This window comes from Vipera berus, assembly GCF_964194415.1.
Source record: "Vipera berus genome assembly, chromosome: 1".
Taxonomy (NCBI): domain Eukaryota; kingdom Metazoa; phylum Chordata; class Lepidosauria; order Squamata; family Viperidae; genus Vipera; species Vipera berus.
Window position 1 is genome coordinate 140189548 of NC_138202.1, and position 22338 is coordinate 140211885.

The 22338-nt window shown below is 38.6% G+C and overlaps 1 protein-coding gene across 1 annotated transcript in view; it reads right to left on the reverse strand.

Moving 5' to 3' along the window:
* Positions 1 to 22338, reverse strand: part of VWDE (von Willebrand factor D and EGF domains) — a gene marked incomplete at its 5' end in the record, with an annotated part of 228776 nt that overhangs the window by 17411 nt on the left and 189027 nt on the right. Inside the window, one exon of the mRNA XM_081339263.1 lies at positions 10616 to 10713. Within this exon, the coding sequence (XP_081195389.1) occupies positions 10616 to 10713 (98 nt within the window). The remainder of the gene's footprint in view (positions 1 to 10615; positions 10714 to 22338) is intronic.

Genomic DNA, 22338 nt, shown 5'->3' on the forward strand with positions numbered 1-22338 from the left:
TTGCCATAATTATCCCCACATTCTTTTTTCAGTTTTTTTGTCACTGCCCAAAAGCAATTAAGATTTCATCAAGCCACCCAAACGTTCACCTCTAATTGCATGGCAGTCCAAAATATCTGATTCTAATGCATGTATTAATCAGAAATCCTCAAGCAAAGGATGATTTTTCTTTCAATGCATAAAATACCTATATTGCTAAAATATTTTGGCTGCCTTCTAAAGCAGAGGTGTCACCAATTGCTGTTTTCCATATGACATAGAAAAACATGTCTTGCTTATAAGAAAGTAACTGTGTTCTGCCCATTTTTATACAATACAGATTTGTTATTCAACATCCTGACAGTTTAGCTGATAAGCAGGAAATTAAATGATAGAAAATAACTTACGTTGAGGACATCTATAGGAACACAAGAAACAATTTAGTAGAAATCCAGAAATAGGATGGCAATGTTTGTGTTTGATTCATTTCTAAGACAAGAGCATTTCTGATCTCTCAGCAACTATATCCAATTCATTTGTTGTTAAAAGTTGCAAAGTATTGGGATATCATATATGAGAGCAATAAATACCACTGAATATAGTCGTATATGATTCGTTGGATGATGGATACACATCTTAATATCATTTTCATGCATTCAAAGCACTTCAGATCCTTGCTACAATGGCCTGTTCTCATGTATTTTTAAATAGCTACTTTATCAATATAAATTGATTTAAAGGGGGAAAAGTTAAATAAATAACACCACCCTGGAAGTTAAATCCATAAATATGTTTCTGTACATCTTAAACAGGGAAAGAGCCAACTTAGTTACATCAGTTCTTATAACTAGGCACCTACTGTCACCTGATTTTATTTTTTCCAACCCAACGTAACATTGGAAAGAAATTATGTATTTATGAGCATGAGACTAATCTGTCTGTCCAACAGCAGGGCAAATTTCTGAAATCTTGACAGTATGGTGTCAGAGTTGGTGTGTGGGAGAAGCCACAAAGAAAGGTTGGATTTGGAAAGGGCCTGGAATTGGACAAGAGCTCTGGAGGGGAAAAAAAAATCCAGGTCTCCTCCACACACCCCATGCAATAAAATGGGAGAGGTAGTCATGTGACCCAGTATGGCTTTATTATTAAGGGGCCAGAAGAAATTTCAGAAGCCAGTTCTCTGCATGCTTTTCTTATTTTGGTTAATATATGATTCTTAACATGCTATGTAGGGAAATAAAGATATAGGTATGTCACAACAATGCAATCTTCAGTTCAATAGCATCTTTGCAGAGTAAAGTAATGTTTACAGGATCTGTCTTTTATATCCTGTCATTCTCTCTCTTTTTTTTCTTCCAAAGAATATCTTATTTCAGACTTTTGCCTGTGTAGAAATTTATTTATACCAGGAACTTGTACCTACCAATTTGGGATTAGTCACAAGATGTTCCACTTTATTTATTCTATTATTACATTTATGTGCCATCAAATCTGATGGATTCACAGCAGCTTTGTTCCAACAATTCCATAACAGGAATTTTTAATATTTAATGACTTTATCCATTTCCTGACATAGCTGCTTCCTTCTCCTTCCTAATCTGATCCTAACATTGGTCCAAGGCATAAAAGGAAAAAGGGGAATATGTCCAGCATTTGTTTTGCTGGAGGATGGTTATAGCCAATAGTTATAGGTTATAGTTGAAACCCTACCCTATAGGTTAAATGAAAATTTCTATTAGATACTGTACAGGTAGTCCTTACATCGTGACTGCTCTATCTCCTCCATTTTCTATCTCATGACCATTGTTTTGTCCCACCCTATTTTCACCTACCAGCTCAAGTTCATACTCCTAATGAAGAAGACTGTAGCACACTACAGCTTAGACTGCAGTATATACATTAGCCTGAGGAGTGCTGGTAGTTCAATATTGTAAACATAACCTTTTAAGCTTTTTCAATAGTATATTAAATTTGAATTGTGAGCAATTTTGGACTAGAGACAATCCTCATTTAGCAGCTGCTTCATTTAGCAATTGTTCACAGTAATGACAATTTTGAAAAAGTAACTTTTAAACCAATCCTTGCATCGATGACTTTCACAAGTCTTTAAAGCAAAAGACAGCTGAAGACCCTACACATAGTTGTGGTTTCATTGTTGCTCATCCCTATTTTGGTAGTTAAATGAGGATTATTTGTATACCTAAATTAATGTATATATCCCAGCAGCAAAAAACTACAGAAATCTAGATCTATCAGTTTATAAGGTTACTGAAAATGCCAACAAAAGATATGAATAGGATATGCTCAGGTATAATAGTCACAATCTAATGATAATATTGAAACATTATATTGAAAAAGACTTTGTCATTGTGTTTAGTCACAGTGAATCTTAATTCACAGATTCTCTGTGAGATTAGGCTGATCAGGCTGATCCATTCTGCACATGGGACCTCAAGTGAGGTTTCATTTATGTCCAAAGCTCCACTCTTTTTCTCTTTTTCTTTGAGAAATGAGTATAAAGAAAGCTCTTTAAGATTACCTCCGATACACTAGCCTATCTGGATAGATGAGTGCTTGATTTGATAGCTCACCATCTTTATGGTTTGTCATATTTGCGCTATACAAATTTATATATGCATCTCCTCAGATGTATACTAAAAATGCACTGTACAATATAGTGCTCATCTCCGTTTCTTAGCTGAGGGAGCCAATGTTGTCTGAAGACATTTCTGCCATCATGTAGCCAGCATGACGTCACACCACAGTGAAGAGCATGTGGTGAAAGATAGAACCCTATTTATTATAATAATAATAATAATAATAATAATAATAATAATAATAATAATAATAATAATAATAATAATAATACGTTGGAAGGGACCTTGGAGGTCATCTAGTCCAACCCCTGCTCAGGCAGGAAACCCTATACCATTTCAGGCAAATGGCTGTCCAGTCTCTTCTTAAAAACCTCCAGTGTTGGAGCATTCACCACTTCTGGAGGCAGGTTGTTCAACTGGTTAATTGTTCTAACTGTCAGGAAGTTTCTCCTTAGTTCTAGGTTGCTTCTCTCCTTGACTAGTTTCCATCCGTTGCTTCTTGTCCTGCCTTCAGGGGCTTTGGAGAATAGCTTGACTCCCTCTTCTTTGTGGCAGCCCCTAAGATATTGGAACACTGCTATCATGTCACCCCTCACCCTTCTCTTCATTAAACTACACATACCCAATTCCAGCAACCGTTCCCGATATGTTTTAGCTTCCAGCCCCCCAATCATCTTTGTTGCTCTTCTCTGTACCCTTTCTAGAGTCTTGACATCTTTTTTGCATCGTGGTGACCAAAACTGGATGCAGTATTCCAGGTGTGGCCTTACCAAAGCATTGTAAAGTGGTATTAGTACTTCACTTGATCTTGATTCTATCCCTCTGTTAATGCAGCCTAGCACTGTGTTGGCTTTTTTGGCAGCTGCAGCACACTGCTGGCTCATATTGAAGTGATTGTCTACTAGGACTCCGAGATCCCTCTCACAGTTACTACTATTGAGCAAGGTACCACCTATACTATACCTGTGCATTTGATTTTTCCTGCCTAAATGTAGAACCTTACTTTTTTCACCATTGAATTTCATTTTGTTAGATAGCGCCCAGTGTTCGAGTCTGTCCAGATCCTCCTTTCTTTCCAACAAAGTGGTACCTATTTATCTCTTTGCATTTTCATGCTTTTGAACTGTGAGGTGAGCAGGAGCTGAGGCAAGTAACGGGAGCTCGCCCCATCGCACAGGGCTGGGGTCCCAAATCTGGGATGTCAGCTCTTCAACTGACAAGCTCAGAGTCTTTAACCGCTGAGCCATTGCACCCGTCAAATTTAAATAAATTGAGTAAATCAGTTAAGTATTTGATTATTCTATAGAGTTTCATCTGACTTTTTTTTTGCTAATGATTTTATTAACATCTAAAAAAACACAACCAACATTTTTGTACTTGGCTGGTTTATTAGCAGTTTTTCCTCTTTCGTAAAGAAGCCTGCCCTGTCTGACAGCTTTGATTTTACAACCTAGCAAGGGCGTTTGCCTTCATGTTTATTTCCAAAGCACATTATCTGCATCTTGCAAACAACCTAGACATGTTCAAAACACAATAGACTTTCTATAAAAGAATGATTACTGTGCTAGAAAGTTCATTATCCCCCAGGAACACATTTAGAAATCACTTTTTACCAAAACTCAGAAACAAATTAAACTAAAAATGTCAAAAATTGAATTGGCAATCACTCAGCAACATAAACAAGCGCATAGATCTTGGTTTGCTTTCTTCCTCAGGAGGTCTATATTGTGCAGTCAAAAGGCTGACTGCAAGTGAATGCAACAATATCTATCTGCTTGTGTGGCTTTGAAAAGTATTCACACTCCTTTTTATGCGTCAGGGAAATGACATACCAGCTGTGTGTTTTACAATTGTTTCCACTTCTATTGGACCCCTTTTTGATTGGAAATAAAAGCAGGGGAAAGCAAAGCAAGCACAAGTTGTCTCTAGAAAAGACACATCTTCCTTGTTGTGAGAGCCTGAGGGTTGATTTTTTTTTAAAAAAAAATCTAAGTTAACTGAAAAGAATGTAGACAAGATATATAGGGTAGCATAGAAAGTTGGATATCACCTGAGCAAATGGACTTTTATTAAGTAAAAGGGGTTTTAAACAGATTCACTTATTTTTACAAATGATTTATATCTCATAAGTACTAGCCTACTCTAACATTGTTCCTATTCACATTTCCCCAATGGGGAGCTAATCCTGGGCTTGGACTGAGACCCCCTCAAACCTGTTGGTTCATCCTACATCCTTTTTCCTGAGGTCCCTCTTCCTGCTACAATATAATCTGGCAGGAGTGTTGCCAATATTTGATTGGCTGTTCCATCACCCAAAAAGGGACATGGTGGCTCAGTGGGTTAGGACACTGAGCTTGTCGATCAGAAGATCGGCAGTTTGGTGGGTCAAATCCCGAGTGTCGCGTAGCAGAGTGAGTGCCTGTTACTCGTCCCAGCTTCTGCCAACCTAGCAGTTCAAAAGCACATAAAAATGCAAGTAGAAAAATAGGGACCACTACGGTGGGAAGGTAACAGCGTTCCGTGCACCTTTGGCGTCTAGTCATGACCACGGAAACGTCCTTGGACAAATGCTGGCTCTTTGGCTTTGAAGCGGAAATGAGCACCGGCCCCTAGAGTTGGAAACAACTAGCATGCATGTGCGGGGGAACCTTTACCTTTACCTTTACCTCCATCACCCAACCATTGTACAATGAAGTCATATACTTCAATAAAGTTATATTTCACTGGAAGATAACCGATAAATAATGAATAAAAATGGCTTTTTCTTAGACTAGTGGATCTTAATGTGTGTGTGTGTGTGTGTGTGTGTGTGTGTGTGTGTGTGTGTAATTACCAAGGGAGCAATGGAGCATTTTGTAATTGTTTGTGTATCAAGATTAAGATTACTGCTGCCGAGATGCTTGTGCAAAACAAATGAATCTGGATTTTTTGGGGTGGGTGGGTGGTGGTGGGGGTTAGGGATAATGACATTGTTAGAGTCCAGAAAAGGGGGTAATTGGGTGAAACAGTTTAAAAAATCACTGTCTTAAACTGTTTGCCCATCATATATACTATCAATCTGTCACGCCTGGTGCCCTCCAGACATCTGAGGATTTCATATGCATGGTGGTAACTCTGGAAATCATAGCTCCAACACTAGAAGAAGCCTGATTATTTATAGAGGTTATTATTTCTTGGATTTATATTCTTGTCCTGGAGCTCAAGGCAACAGTAGTGTGTGTTGTGTCTTCATTATTTATTCATAACAACTCTGTGAGTGAGTGTCTTAGTAAGGAGTTAAGGCTATATCCAGTATCCTACCCAATGTAGCTGAATTTACTGGTTAAGGCCATACATGTTAATAAATGGGAAGATCTTAAAAGAGGAAGAATGAAAATACAACAACAATGGAGACAGAGAAGTACATAATCTTATAATCTTGCCTGATAACCTTTGTTAGCATTAGATAAAAATTGTAAATGTTTAAAAATAAGTAGTCCTGTTGATTTCAATATTAACAAGTGAAGTGTCTCCAGTAAGAATAAGAACAAAGAATAATCAGTAGGGCTCTGGTGACTCATATCTTCCTCTGAAAATTTCTACCGTAATTTGTACTTAGATAGACATTACTATGGTGAGATAGATTACATTGTTAATATATAGTAAGAGGTTATTCTTGCTGATCCCTTGTGGATTTTAAAGTCACTTCACTATCCCATGGTGACCTTCATTTAATGCTGCTGAGTCCAAAGTTATTCATTGTATTATACCCTTCCTCTTTGTGGGGCAGGGAGTTTGGAGAGATGCATCATACAATTGTCAGTCTTATAAAAAAGTTTAACTAAACTTTAAACTAAAGTTTAACGTTTAAGTTTAAAGTTTAACTTTAAACTAAAGTTTAACGCAGTGGCTCAGTGGGTTAGGACACTGAGCTTGTCGATCAGAAGGTCGGCAGTTTGGCGGGTCGAATCCCGAGTGCTGCGTAACAGAGTGAGCACCTGTTACTCGTCCCAGCTTCTGCCAACCTAGCAGTTCAAAAGCACGTAAAAAATGCAAGTAGAAAAATAGGGACCACTACGGTGGGAAGGTAACAGCGTTCCGTGCGCCTTCGGCGTCTAGTCATGCCGGCCACATGACCACGGAGACGTCCTCGGACAAGCGCTGGCTCTTCGGCTTTGAAACGGAGATGAGCACCGGCCCCTAGAGTTGGAAACGACTAGCACACATGTGCGGGGGAACCTTTACCTTTACCTTTAAAGAAGGGGCTGCACTGGGTATGAGTTGAGAATAGCCCTGGTGACTATTTCTTCTGTTTCACTGCCAGGCAATCCTCCCATATCTGCAGCCACCACCTGACCCAAAGACATCCCATGTCATCAAAATTCTGCTCTGCTAAAAGGCCTTGACTCTTACTAGAACATTTAAAGAAACCCTTGAAGAAGTCACAACAACAAAGAATAACCAAGGATGGAGAAGAAATTCTAGAACAGACTTGCCTCCTGATTCCTAGATAGTATGTATGGCAGTAGCAGTGGTGGGATTCAAATATGTGAACAATTGGTTCTCTGTGTGGATGCCACTTCTGGAAGTCCATTCTGGGCCTGGGCAACAAAAAATTAGCTACCGGTTCTGCTGAAGTGGTGCGAACTGGCTGAATCCCACCACTGGACGGTAGTAGTAGTAGTAGTAGTAGTAGTAGTAGTAGTAATATTCAAAAGCAATTGATAATTTTTGCTCTGCTTTCTAGCTCTAGGAGATGGACTGTTTTAAAAGACCATCCAGAAATTAAAGATGCTTCTCAGCCAGTATTGTGTTATTTCATTTTTCTATCACATTAGGAAGTATTTGCAAGATAAATGTATTAAAATATAAAAACTAAAGTAATCTCCTTTGAAGGATCTTGATTTAAAACATTTATATATATTTTTAGAAAAGTAAAACCCATAGCTGCAGTTACTCATGACTGCTTATGTCTAGAGCCCAAAAGTGAAATTAGTTACCTGTAGCTATCTAGTTAATTGCTATCAAAGGCATGTATAAATAATTTGTTATTAAAAAGGTTTACTCAGATAAGTTAACTCTACTAGATATAGTAGTATTTACTTTTATATAAGAGTAAATACAACTATAGACAATTAATTATAGCTGAATTTTGAGATCTCGGTTGAGAAAAAAAATATCTCTAAATAAGACATCTCTTTCCAAGGCAGATCATTTTAATAATTATTTTGTATAAAAACTTTCAACAGTTTTATCACACAAATAGAATGCATTCCAATAATCCAGATTGTTTCATTTAATTTATGGCCAGATTGATTGGGAAATTTATGTCTTAACCATTCATGAGAACTCAACCTTCAATTATTTTCTTTTTGATATTCTGTTTTATCTCTTCAACCAACTGTGCAGTTCATGATTTATGCCCAGTGTAGGCATATGTTGTTTAGAAAAAAAATGACACAGTTTATGAAGGTGGAAAAAGAAGGAAATGTTCTCCACTGTACGTATACAATGGAAGTGATCATTATGGACACTATGAAAATTGATTTATGTCTATTTAGAAGCATTAGAATATTAAACAATGAAATTAGCTACTTAACCTTTCTGTTTTACTGTTGGAGTCAAAAGTACTGTAGAGAAAATGTTTATTTTTTATTTGTTTATTTATTCATTTTGTAAGGCTGCCCATCTCAAATTCAGACTTAAAAAATAAAGCTTAAAAACAGGGGGGGAAAACACAGAGTAAAATTATAAATAACATATATAGAAGCTGAGGGAAAAAACCCCAATATTTAGCAAAAGCAGAATATTGGCTCAGCCATACATCTAATGTAAATGTGTAGTATTATAGGTCATGAGGTAGACCCCATTCCTCCTGACCCTCTGTAAGAGCCTAAAGACTTGGCACTTCCAGTTAGCTTAGGGCTCCAATGGTGGAGTATCACAGTAGAGGCAGCTGATCAACTAACAATAGATCCCCCCTCCCCCCCTCCAATCTGCTCTCACCCTTCCCGTGTTTTAATTGGCCCATAGTGTTTAGATTTTGTATTAACTTATTTATGTTTTTAGTTTATGTGGTTTTTATGTTTTATGATTGTAAACTGCCCAGAGTTACCTTGAGGTAAGATGGGCGGCCTATAAATTTTATAAAATAGATGACAGACAGACAGATAGAATGTCTCTCTCTCTCTCTCTCTCTCTCTCTCACACACACACACACACACACACACACGCACACACACACAAACTCTATTGAATTATCAATGATTCAAAAATATCAAATGATTAATCTCAGAATTTGGACTGAGTATAATGACGTTGTTTTATTCTTTGTCTGAAATTTCAAACCTGGATCAAATACGAAGAAGTTTAACTCAGTTTTGCTGGAGATCCCTCTAACCATAGTTGGCTAGGAGTGGACTGTATTCTTTTTAAAACTGACTTTACTTGATGACAAGATAAAGGAGTTAGTGAGAATGCAGTGAGCCCCCTGTGTGCCATTTCTCATATACTGGAACTCCTGCTAACATATCTTCAAATTCTATTTACTGTGCAGTTGCTCACTGATAGGAAAATGGATGCTCAGCATGTGATTTGGTATTTCCTACAAAGTGCAACAAAGATTTAATTTATTGGTGAGCTTACAGATCTCAGCCTCACATTCACAATGAAGGCGATGTTCTGAAAACAGAAATGATAATTTTGGTTTTGATATAATGGAAAGGTCAGCTAGCAAAATGCCATTTGAAAAACCTCCTTTATTTAAATACATACAGACAACCAATGTCTTTAGTGTATTTCATTGAAACCAAGGGCTTTATAGTAGAAATTCAAGTAAAGTACTTTAGAAATTGTAGGATTCTTATGACTTTCTCTGACTATAACTGCCCAATTTAAATAACTATTATGAAATCTGAAATTACGATAAATCTTGTTTCTTCTTGTGTGTATGTTAATTTCAAAGTAGAAGCTGGGAATTTGCTGGGAAGAATGTCACTGTCGTGAAATACACCAGTAAGTAAACTTTTTAGGTGAAAGATGACTCTATTTTCAGAATAGTGAATATGTAAAGCTCATTATAAGAGTCTAATCTAACATTATCTAAATATAGTAAACTATGGGTTCTGTAATGGCAGAAAGTGAAGAAGAACTAAAGAGCCTCTTGTTGCAGGTGAAGAAGGAGAGTGCAAAACTTGGGTTGAAACTTAACATTAAGAAAACCAAGATCATGGCATCTGGCCCTCTCAATTCCTGGCAAATAGATGGGGAAGAAATGGAAGTAGTGACAGATTTTATTTTCCTGGGCTCCAAGATCACTGCAGATGGGGACTGTAGCCAAGAAATTAAAAGACGCTTGCTCCTGGGGAGGAAAGCCATGGCAAATCTAGACAGCACACTAAAAAGCAGAGACATCACCCTGTCAACAAAAGTGCGTATAGTCAAGGCTATGGTCTTCCCAGTTGCAATGTATGGCAGTGAAAGTTGGACCATAAGAAAGGCTGAGCGCCAAAGAATTGAGGCCTTTGAACTATGGTGCTGGAGAAGACTCCTGCGAGTCCCTTGGACTGCAAGGCGATCAAACCGGTCAGTCCTAGAGGAGATCAATCCTGACTGCTCTTTAGAAGGCCAGATCCTGAAGCTAAAACTCAAATACTTTGGCCACCTAATGAGAAGGAAGGACTCACTGGAGAAGAGCCTAATGCTGGGAAAGATCGAGGGCAATAGAAGAAGGGGACGACAGAGAATGAGGTGGCTGGATGGAGTCACTGAAGCAGTAGGCGTGAGCTTAAATGGACTCCAGAAGATGGTAGAGGACAGGAAGGCCTGGAGGAATGTTGTCCATAGGGTCGCGATGGGTCGGACACGACTTCGCAGCTAACAACAACAATGGGTTCTGTCCTACTGCCTCAGTTCCATATATGCTGAAGCCAGTGGTTAATAAGATTTCATAAGTTATTGTAAGAGTAAACAAAAGTCACACTCTTTTTATATGCATGCCTGAAATGTTTTAATTACATTGCCATTTAATTGTATTCCCCTTTTATTAATTAGTACCGTACCTTTTTTCCACAGTCAAATCCACTATATCCACTTCTACAAGCACAAACATTTGGCTGGATGCAACGGCCTCCAAACAGGCATTTTGGTTCACAAAGAGCTGTGACAAAACAACACATTTTTATTATTTCTAAAATCACCACAGATGTAAATTAAAACATTAAACCTGATTTCCCTTTGAATCACTTATAGCCCTCATCTTCATGTTTACATATTTCCAGAAGCAAGTGCAAATGTGCCTTTTCTGTAAGGTCTTTGAGGTTAACTGTATTTAGCAATGTGACTTTTTATAATTCTATGATTTCTTACCTTTGTATTCTTAATAATATCCATTGGATTTTGTGACAATGCTTTTAATATGATAATCATTCTAGATTATGTTCCAACCACTGATACAGAAGAAGAGTAGGCTGATAAGTTTTATAATCAACTTCAATTTGAAATGAAAGACTCTGCAAGAAAGATGTGCTGCTTAGGACTGGAGACTTGAATACCAAAGTTGGAAATATGCAAAGATTCACTTACAGTAATAATAGTGGTTGTAAAGGTTGTAAAATGGGGCAAAATTCACTTAACAACTCTCTTACTTAGCAACAGAACTTTCAGGTTCAGTTTTGGTCATAAGAAGATCGATCTATAGTTGGATTTTATTAGGAAACCAAAATGAATCAGGTGAAGGACTTATTAATTTCTGCTCCTCCAATAATTTCTTCATAGCTAACACTGTCTTCAAATGACTGAAACAACACCTCCATATATGGACATCACCAGATGAAATACAACGAAACCAAATTGATTTAATTATTGGTAAAATGAGGTGGGAAGAGCCCAATTAGAGCTGACGTGCTGACTGTGAAACAAATTATGAATTGCTCATGTGCAAATCCAGGTTAAGCTAAGGAAGAAGGAAAACCTGTCAATTTCTCTGGTATGATCTTGAACATATACAATTTGTTGTTGTTATTAGTTGTGAAATCATGTACGACCCATCGTGACCCCATGGACAACATTCCTCCAGGCCTTCCTGTCCTCTACCATGTTCTGGAGTCCATTTAGGCTCACGCCTACTGCTTCAGTGACTCCATCCAGCCACCTCATTCTCTGTCATCCCCTTCTTCTCTTGCCCTCAACCTTTCTCAGCATTAGGCTCTTCTCCATTGAGTCCTTCCTACTCATTAGGTGGCCAAAATATTTGAGTTTCAACTTCAGGATCTGGCCTTCTAAAGAGCAGTCAGGGTTGATCTCCTCTAGGACTGACTGGTTCGATCGCCTTGCAGTCCAAGGGACTTGCAGGAGTCTTCTCCAGCACCATAGTACAAAAACCTCAATTCTTTGGCGCTCAGCCTTTCTTATGATCCAACTTTCACAGCCATACATTGCAACTGGGAAGACCATAGCCTTGACTATACGCACTTTTGTTGGCAGGGTGATGTCTCTGCTTTTTAGTGTGCTTTCTAGATTTGCCATGGCTTTCCTCCCCAGGAGCAAGCGTCTTTAAATTTCTTGGCTGCAGTCCCCGTCTGCGGTGAACTTGGAGCCCAGGAAAATAAAATCTGTCACTACCTCCATTTCTTCCCCATCTATTTGCCAGGAATTGAGAGGGCCGGATGCCATGATCTTGGTTTTCTTAATGTTAAGTTTCAAGCCAACTTTTACACTCTCCTTCTTCACCTGCAACAAGAGGCTCTTTAGTTCTTCTTCACTTTCTGCCATTAGAGTGGTATCATCTGCATATCTTAGGTTGTTTATATTTCTCCTGGCAATCTTAATTCCAACTTTTGATTCATCTAGCCCTGCCTTTCTCATGATGTACACTGCATATAAGTTAAACAGGCAGGGTGACAGTATACAGTCTTGCTGGACTCCTTTCCCAATTTTGAGCCAATCAGTGGTTCCGTGTCCAGTTCTCACTGTTGCTTCTTGACCTGCATATAGGTTTCTCAAGAGACAAATAAGATGGTCTGGTACTCCCATCTCTTTAAGAACTTGCCACAGTTTGTTGTGATCCACACAATCAAAGGCTTTAGCATAGTCAATGAAGCAGAAGTAGATCTTTTTCTGGAACTCCCAAGCTTTCTCCATGATCCCGCATATGTTGGCAATTTGATTTCTAGTTCTTCTGTCTCTTCGAAATCCTGCCTGTACTTCTGGTAGTTCTTGATCCACATACTGCTGGAGTTTAGCTTGTAGGATTTTAAGCATAACTTTACTAGTGTGTGAAATGAGTGCAATGGTGCGATAGTCTGAACATTCTTTGGCACTGCCTTTCTTTGGAATTGGAATGTAAACTGATCTTTTCCAATCCTGTGGCCACTGTTGAGTTTTCCAAATTTGCTGGCAAATTAAGTGTAGCACTTTTACTGCATCATCTTTTAAGATTTTGAATAGCTCAGCTGGAATACTGTCACCTCTACTAGCTTTGTTGTTGCTCAGCTTTCCTAAGGCCCACTTCACTTCACATTCTAGAATGTCTGGCTTGAGGTCAGTGACCACCTCATTGTGGTTATCAGGGATGTTAAGCTCATTCTTGTATAGTTCTTCTGTGTAATTTTGCCACCTCTTCTTAATCTCTTCTGCCTCTGTTAGATCCCTGCCCTTTTGGTCCTTTATCATGCCCATTTTGCATGAAATGTTCCCTTCATCTCTCCAAGTTTCTTGAAGAGATCTCTGGTCCTCCCTATTCTATTGTTTTCTTCTATTTCTTTGCATTGTTCATTTAAGAAGGCATTCTTATCTCTTCTAGATATTCTCTGGAATTCTGCATTCAACTGGGTATATCTTTCTTTTTCTCCTTTGCCTTTCGCTTCCCTCCTTTCCTCAGCTATTTGCAAAGTTGTTACCTCTTGTACAATGTTGCGGACCTCCGTCCATAGTTCTTCAGGCACTCTGTCTATCATATCTAATTCCTTAAATCTATTTGTCACCTCTACTGTATATTCGTCAGGGACATGATTTAGTTCAAACCTGAGTGGCCTAGTGCTTTTCCATACTTTCTTCAGTTTAAGCTTAAATTTTGCAACGAGAAGCTCATGGTCTGAGCCACAGTCAGCTCCTGGTCTTGTTTTTACTGACTTTATAGAGCTTCTCCATCTTTGGCTGCAGAGCACATAGTCAGTGTGATTTCTTTGTTGACTGTCTGGTGATGTCCATGTGTAGAGCCGTCTCTTGGGTTGTTGGAAAAGAGTGTTTGCTATGACCAGGGCTTTTTTTGTCATAGAATGCTCAGAGCAGAGTTCTGGCACCTTTTTTGGATGGAACCTTGTAGGGTAGGCAAGGCGGGTTGTATGACATGTGTGAGTTCCGGCACTTTTTTCTTTTACAAAAAAAGCACTGGCTATGACCATCGTATTCTCTTGACAAAATTCTATCAGCCTGTGCCCTGCTTCATTTTGTACTCCAAGGCCAAACTTGCCTGTTATTCCAGTTATCTTTTGGCTTCCTACTTTAGCATTCCAATCCCTCATGATGATAAGGACATTGTTTTTTGGTGTTAGTTCTATAAGCTGCTGTAGGGCTTCATAGAACTGGTCAATTTCATCCTCTTCAAGCACTGGTGGTTGGGGCATAGACTTGGACTACTGTGATATTAAATGGTTTACCTTGGATTCGAACTGAGATCATTCTGTCATTTTGGGGATTGTATCCCAGTATTGCTTTTCCTACTCTTTTATTGACTATGAAGGCTACTCCATTTCTTCTGAGGGATTCTTGCTCGCCGTAGTATACCTGATGGTCATCTGAATTAAATTCACCCATTCTTGTCCATTTTAGTTTGCTGATTCCTAAGATGTCAATGTTCAGTCTTGTCATCTCTTGTTTGACCACCGTCCAGTTTTCCTTGATTCATGGATCTTACATTCCAGGTTCCTATGGAGAAAAAATCTTTACAGCATCGGACTTTCCTTTCACCACCAGACACATCCACAGCTGAGTGTCCTTTCGGCTTTGGCCCAGTCGCTTCATTCTTTCTGGCACTACTAGTACTAGTCTTCTGCTCTTCCCCAGTAGCACATTGGACACCTTCCAACCTGAGGGGCTCGTCTTCCAGCATCATATCGTTTTGCCTTTTGGTACTGTCCATGGGGTTTTCATGGCAAAGATACTGGAATGGGTTGCCATTTCCTTCTCCAGTGGATCACGTTTTGTCAGAACTCTCTGATATGACCTGTCCATCTTGGGTGGCCCTGCACGGCATAGCTCATAGCTTCATTGAATTACGCAAGCCCCTTCACCATGACAAGGCAGTAATCCATGAAGGGGACATATACAATACCTTTCATTTTCAAGGAGAACCTCAGGAATCATTTGAAATCTTGAACCTCACAGATAAAGAATCAAAAGAACTGTGGAATGAACTTATTAGGGATGAATATGACCAAAACAAATTGCTAAAAAAACAACCCACCAAAACCAGAACAAAACAGAAGACAGCAAACTGGATGTCAGAACAGAGCAGAAATTTCCAAGAGAAGCCAAAGCTAAGAAAGACAATCATCTTAGGAAAGAACTTAATAAAGAATCTGAGAGAGCTGTGAGAAGATAAATAGTTCTCTTTCAATGGGAGTCTCCTGGAGTGTTAGTCAAGGGTCCACTGTTATTAATGATGGCTACATGAATAACAATTCTACTTTGTGTATGTGTGTGTTTATAGAGAATAGTTTTTGTGAATAGAAATGCTTTATCTTATTTTTTTCGTGTTTTCTTCTCCTTGTCATCCTATTATCTTGAGACAATGGTTAGAGTCATAAATGCTACTATGAGAAGGATACAAGTATTTGAGATGTGTTAGTTAAGGGTTCAGAATGACCTTTTCAGTTGCACGAAATGCATAGAGGTACATTTGAAACAACTTAAAATGGGATAAATACAATAACAATGGCAGCTATTTCTTTTTAAAATAGTCAGATTTCTGTTCTTGTGAAAAATGGAAGTCAGTGGAGTAGACAAGGATGGCAAAACTGAGCTGAACCTTTCTAACTACAGTGGCAACAAACGGATGTGAACCACAGTAAAACTAGCTGCAGCTAAACTCTATTGACATTGATGGAAACCAATACTTTCCAAAGGTTTTTTTCTATTGTGAATCCTGCACTTTGCTGTCTTGCTATATTAAAGTTCCATAAACCATCCTTTTTGCTGAAGTGCCCTTATTCTGTCTGAAACTGTAGCTGTCTCATTTAAGGAACTGTCAAGATCTAGGAAATTGGTGGTATCCTGAGTAATTCTTTTTGGCAAAAGACTTTTATTTAAAATTTGCTCAAGTATATTAAAGAATTGCACTTTCAGCTGGTTGAACAATTATTCCTTTCCATGTTACTGACAGTTTTCTGGATTGCTTTTCCCCCTAAAAATTTAGATCCTATAAATTCTGTGATCACTGTATAAGAATGCATGTCTGGACTGCAATGATGCACAAATCAGGTTACATCTGGATGGAGTCAGTGGAATTCATTATTCCACTAAAGTTAATTTATATTCATATATTTATATTCACCGCCCTGAGTCCTCCGGGAGAAGGGCGGTATAAAAATTTAATAAATAATAATAATAATAAATAATAATAATATATCTATATCAACATATATCTATGTCTAATCTATATCTAATCTCTCTCTCTCTCCCTCTCCCCCCCCCCTCTCTCTCTCTCTCTCTCTCTATCTATCTATCTATCTATCTTTGTATACAACTTTTTCAAATTGTTGGATGTATGTTTATCAAACATGTAACTTTGTGTGAACTTTGGAATAGAGAATGATAGATCTGTCAGGCATTAATGGTTGCCAATCTGTGTGGTGCTAGAGCCACCTTTGATGGCTTATACTAAAAAAGTGTGATAGAGATCTGAGAAAAATTCCTTTTTAGGCTCAACTCAAACTTTTAATGACTTTCTTTCCTACATGATTCCATATTTTCTTACAATCATGAGTCATAAAAGTTTATATTTTCATTCATAAATATTTGTACCTGAACTTATTTCATGCCATAAACCAAAGTGTTTTTTTTTACCAAGTCCCTCAAGTAAATTATTTTTGTTAAGTTTCCTTAACAAAAATAATGAGCTTACTTGTAAAACAACCTTTAAAAAAACACTTTAAAAAACAGCTATTTTTGATTAGTTGTTTCCCTGCTTTAATTGGGTTTCTTAGGCCATCGAATCCAACTATACTTTTTCTCCTTGATATTTCTAATTTTGACATTCCAATCTCTAACCCGAAACAGCAAATCTTGTTTGCATGTTCTGATGATTTCACAATGAACTTGATCAAATGTACAGATAGTCCTCAACTTACAACAACAATTCATTTAGTGAGGTTCAAAGTTACAACAGCACTGAAAAACAGCACTGAAAAAAAGTGATTTATGACCGCTTTTCACACTTACAACCATTGCTGCATCCCCATGGTCACACGATGCTTGGCAACTGGCTTATATTTATGATGGTCCCAGGCTCATGAAATCATCTTTTGTGACCTTCTGACAAGCAAAATCAATGGGGAAGCCAGATTCACTTAACAACTATGTTACTAATTTAACAACTGCAGCAATTTACTTAACAACTGTGGCAAGGAAGGTTGAAAATGGGGCAAAATTGACTTAACTGTCTCACTTAACAAAAAAAATTGTGGTCATAAATCGAGGACTACCTGTAATCTTTTACTGTGTTGAGCTTTCCCAAGTTCATGCTTTCCATGTTCGCACTCTTAATTCTATCTTTGCCGCTTCAGATTTTTCTGCTTCCTGACATCGTCAGCAACTAAACTTTAATCTAGCCACATCATAAACCTCATTATGTATCACTCTGAAAAATCCTCAGGATATCCTCACTTAACCTGAGCAGCCCATCACCCAGCATTATATTGCCAACAATTTTGCATTTTCTATCCATAAAAGTTTTCCTTTTAGTAAATTGCAGGAGTGGGTAACTATTGCCATCTCCCGCTCAGTGTGAAATGATGCCTTTGCCATTGTCATTAAAATGATGTGCCTGCAGCATTGATCTACATCACTGTTGTGCAATATAGATGCCTGTTTGCATTAGCAGAACAGCTGGGATGACCTTCACACCTTGAATCATCCTGCTGGGGTTATATATTCCAGGCATTCTTCACATATCTCTCCAGACAGTGTCTGCTGCCTTGCAACAATGAGGTAGCACACAGGGTTTTGAGGGAAGGGGGAACTGAAATTGGGCAAGCATACAGCATGATTTCATTTCAGCTTGACAGAGTGGAAGGTGGCATGGAGTTTGCTTGGATTTCATTAGAGTGTCTAGGAGCAAACTGTTGCACCGTCCACCTCATAGTTGAAAGGAACCTGTACAAAGCTGCTCTGCTTCTGCACGAATAGATATTTTGACCTTAAAGCATCTATTTGGCTTCTCTGTCGCTGAACTGGAAAGGGAAGGCAAGTCATCATTTCTTTATATATATATATATATATATATATATATATATATATATATATATATATATATATTCTTTACATCAACATTTCTCAGAGTGACACACAGTAACAGCATGATCACAAAATAAAAGCGGCATAGACTGAAGCAGTAGCCGAAAGGAGCAGAAACTAAAAATATAAGGAATTGAAGTCTTAAAAACGGAAATGCTGCAGGAAATTGTTCTTTTTCCTAGCACTGGGCCAAACAATCGGAAAGCACTTCAACTTGGATTGCACAGCCCCTTCTGCTGCTACCCAAGTAAGCATTCGAAACCTAAGAAGTGCTGCTGAAAATGAAAACCATCTATTCAGTCTCTAAGCTTGGAGCTGGAAAAGAGGGATGAAGGCCTACCAGTTTTGTTTCTCTGATTCTAAGGCCTTGCCAAATGTAGCACGTCTATCGCACTCTGTAGTCTGCTCTAGCGCTGCTTCAGATTGGCTGCAGCAAATTTCACAAGATTTGAACAAACAGGTAGGAAATCTCCATCACAATTTGTAATTTATTTCTTTTTTCCCCCCTTTGCTTTAATGAATCTGCAGCAAGGCCAAATTCCAGACTTTTCTGGTAAGCAATAAATTGCCCTCTTTTCTCTCATCCTCGAGGCCCGTTAATGTATCTGGCCTAAAAAAATGTAATATGTAATAAATAACCCTTTGAAAAGCCTACACTATTATCAGTCCATTAAAATAAACAAACAGGATGATGACATTTTCTTTGCTAATACAGTCTGCCTTTCCAAGCTCATTTGGATATATAATTTATTTACTAATGAAAGCAATGCTGGCAAGCTGTTTTCTGCATCTAAAAATATTAAGGTTGTAAATATGATTTATGGGATTGACCCTTATTTCAATTTCAGCAGTATTCTGCTAGAATTTATTTATTTCCTGCCTTCATAAAAGTTAAGGCAATGGGACTGTTGATTACAAGCCAGCTCCCCTTCATCCTAATTAGCAGTGTGTGGTCTTTTGACATTGTTTTGGCACAGAAAAAAAGAGAGCAGCCAATTTATAAGGCATTACTCCAAGAAGAATCCACATATCCTATTACTATTTTAATTGGATCTCAAGAGCTAACCTTTTGGTGATATATATACATCCACAAAATCTTCATGGAATCCTACCTTATGTTCACACAGTAGTGCTTAAATATATAACTTAAAGTTTGCTGATAATGAAATCCAATTACTATCAGTTGTTAAGGCTGATTGTTTTTACACACAGAGAAGTGAAAAGACTGACTGGAATATGTTGTGCTATGCATGAGTAAGTGGAGGAGTGGCAAAGAAGAGAATCAGGTGGACTAAGTTTTTTCTTTGTTCATTCTCTTTCTTTGTACTCTGGAATAACCAACTCAGAGAGATATTCTACCACTGGACTTGTTGGTGGATTAAGAGAGTGACAGGTGTGAGTTTGGCTCTATTTGCTGCTTCAAATAGGGTCAACATTACATTTTGAAATGGAAAGCACAGGCTACAGAAGCATGGGCTAAAAGAAACTTCATTTACATGTCAATAAAACATAATAAAGTGTACTTTAAAATGCATATTGGGGGATTATTCTGCATTGTATTAGTGTTATGCTAAAAGAGGGAAATGCAATGAAATAGAATGCACTTCTATCTATATTACTGGGAGGACAATTTAAAATTTTCAAAAGAAAATTAAAATTAAACACATAATATAGTCAAGGGGAATTCTCAATGAATTTTTCAGAAATCTATTTACAAGTAACATTAAACCCTGGAGTAAAGCAGACATTATGCTATATAGTCTTGGCAAAGACTATATTATTAAGCCAAGCTTCTTGTGCTTAAATTAGAATCCATAAAAAGACTTCCCCTTGTGCTGGCCAGAACATTAATGAAAATGACTATCATCATTGAGCACTTTACCTCAAAGAAATGAAGAGAAAAATCTAGAATGAAGTATATCAAAGGGGGCTGAACAGTAGAAAGAGACTTTAAAAAATTATAAAGCTACTAGTTTGACATGCGAATGAAAGTAAGATGTTCCTAAAGGGCAAATGAAAAAGTTATTATATATGGCTATGTTGCAGAAGGGCACTGAGGTTAATGATCAGAATGTCTGATTATTCATTATTTTAATAACTTCATAAGATGTTCCAAATAGGAGAGTAGATTCAATGATCTCTGCAGCTGCATACCTTACAGTGATTCCTAGATTAAGAATGCCTAGTTGAAACGAATAAGAGATCAGTATAAACAGCATAGCAAAAGTATCTTCTTATGGACCCACAAAATCCCTTTCTTTGACAAATATATTTTTGGATATCCAATGGCTCCTGAAGTGAAACAAACATAAGATATCTCTCTGTGGGCCACCAAAATATATATATGTGGTTTTTGTTAAATAGTGGGCTCTTTGGTGCAGGAATGAAGACGCGAGGCTGAGTACAGGATAACTCATACTTTTATTTCTTGCTGGAACTGTATTGAAGCAAGGGTTGCAACCAGCTGCAATATATAGTCTAGCCCCTAGGCAGCAGCCAATAGGTTTGAACCAACCATTGCTGCCTGGGCCTAGCCAATTGCAGGACCGGAGACAGTCTGGGTTGCTGGAGAGCCGTTAGCTGCTCCAGCAACCCACGTGGTGTATCACAAGAGCCCAGTACATAACACCGCTCCCCTCTTAGATCAGACTATGACAACAACAATTAGTCTTGACAGTTGTCAAGACTTATTAATCAACACACACAATAAAGTGATAATAATAAAAATAATAAAAAATCACTGTGGAATACAATGAGATTAAACAACGTCTAAATAATCAGGCTTCCATTTGCAGTAATTGGCAGTTACACAAAGCACTAGTTTCTATAGTTTAGTGGCAACAGGTTTTACAACAATATATATATATCTTTATTTTACAATGCAATCTGTAATGTACGAAGGAGGCTTGCGTGGCCTTGTGGAACGCCTTGGGGTTCCAGTCACTTTGTGGTCTACCAGCTTACCCAGCGGGCCAGGTAGACCATTGTCCTTTGATGCACCTGAGTCAAAGGAATTGGATGCTCTCTGGCTGGCCTCTCCAGGTTGGCCCACCCCAGAGTCAGATGGATCAGCAGAGTTGGCACAGTGGTTGTTAAAGTCTGGTTGGCTTGCTCCTTCAGGGGATCCATGTTGCACTTCTGGACTCCCCTCCTCTATGCCCAGTTCCTCATTGCTTAAGAAGGAAGAGTCTTGAGAGTCCATGTATGGGCTGGCTTGGCTGCAAGCTTGGGGACTTTGGGAGGGACTTATGACACAGTGCTCGCTTAGTGGCCATTCTGGAAACCTTTTCCTGAGCTGATCAATGTGTCTTCTGATAACTCGCCCTCCCTCCAACCCCACTTCATAAGATGTCTTGGTGATTTGACCAGGAACCCACAAATTCCCCTGACCATAGTTCCTGGCCCAAACCCAATCACCCATGTGCAGCCCCCTTGGGGGTTTTGGTCGAGAGGCTTCTGCTGCCACTCTGTATGGATACAACCTGTCCAGTTTAGTAATCAAACGCCTCCCCCAATGTAGTTCTGCAGGACTTTTACCTGTGGCCGTGCAGGGCATAGAATGCTGGCAGAGTAAGAAATCTGCCAATCTGTGATGCCAGTCACCTGTGACAATGCGCTTGAGTGCCTCCTTCGTTGTCCTCACCATGCTTTCGGCTTGACCATTAGAAGATGGATGAAAAGGTGCAGACATTGCATGTCTGATGAGATTAGCTCTAAGGAAAGCCTGAAATTCAGCAGCAGTGAATTGGGCCCCATTGTCAGAAACTAAGACATCAGGCAACCCATGTGTTGCAAAGAGTTTTCTCAGCACCTGGATGGTCCTAGCAGTAGTCATGTTAGGAACTGGAATTACTTCCAGCCATTTTGAGTGGCTATCCACTACTATCAGGAAGAGCTGCCCCTGAAAAGGCCCAGCATAGTCTATGTGAATCCTAGACCAGGGAGTGTGTGTTTCCTCCCACCTGTGAACTAGGGCCTGTGGCATTTCAGGCCTAGATTGCTGGCATGTATAACAACCATGGACATGACCCTCAATGGCCTTATCAAGGCCAGGCCACCAAAGGTAGCTTTTAGCTAAAACTTTCATTCTGACAATGTCTGGATGGCCTTCATGTAATGAGTGTAAAACCCTGTCTCTTAGGGAAGTGGGAATTATGACTCTGTTCTCCCATAAAATGCACCCTTTATGTGCAGAGAACTCATGCCTCCTGACAAAATAGCTTTGAAATTCAAAGATTGGACTTTTTCCCCACCAGCCTGTGTATACTCA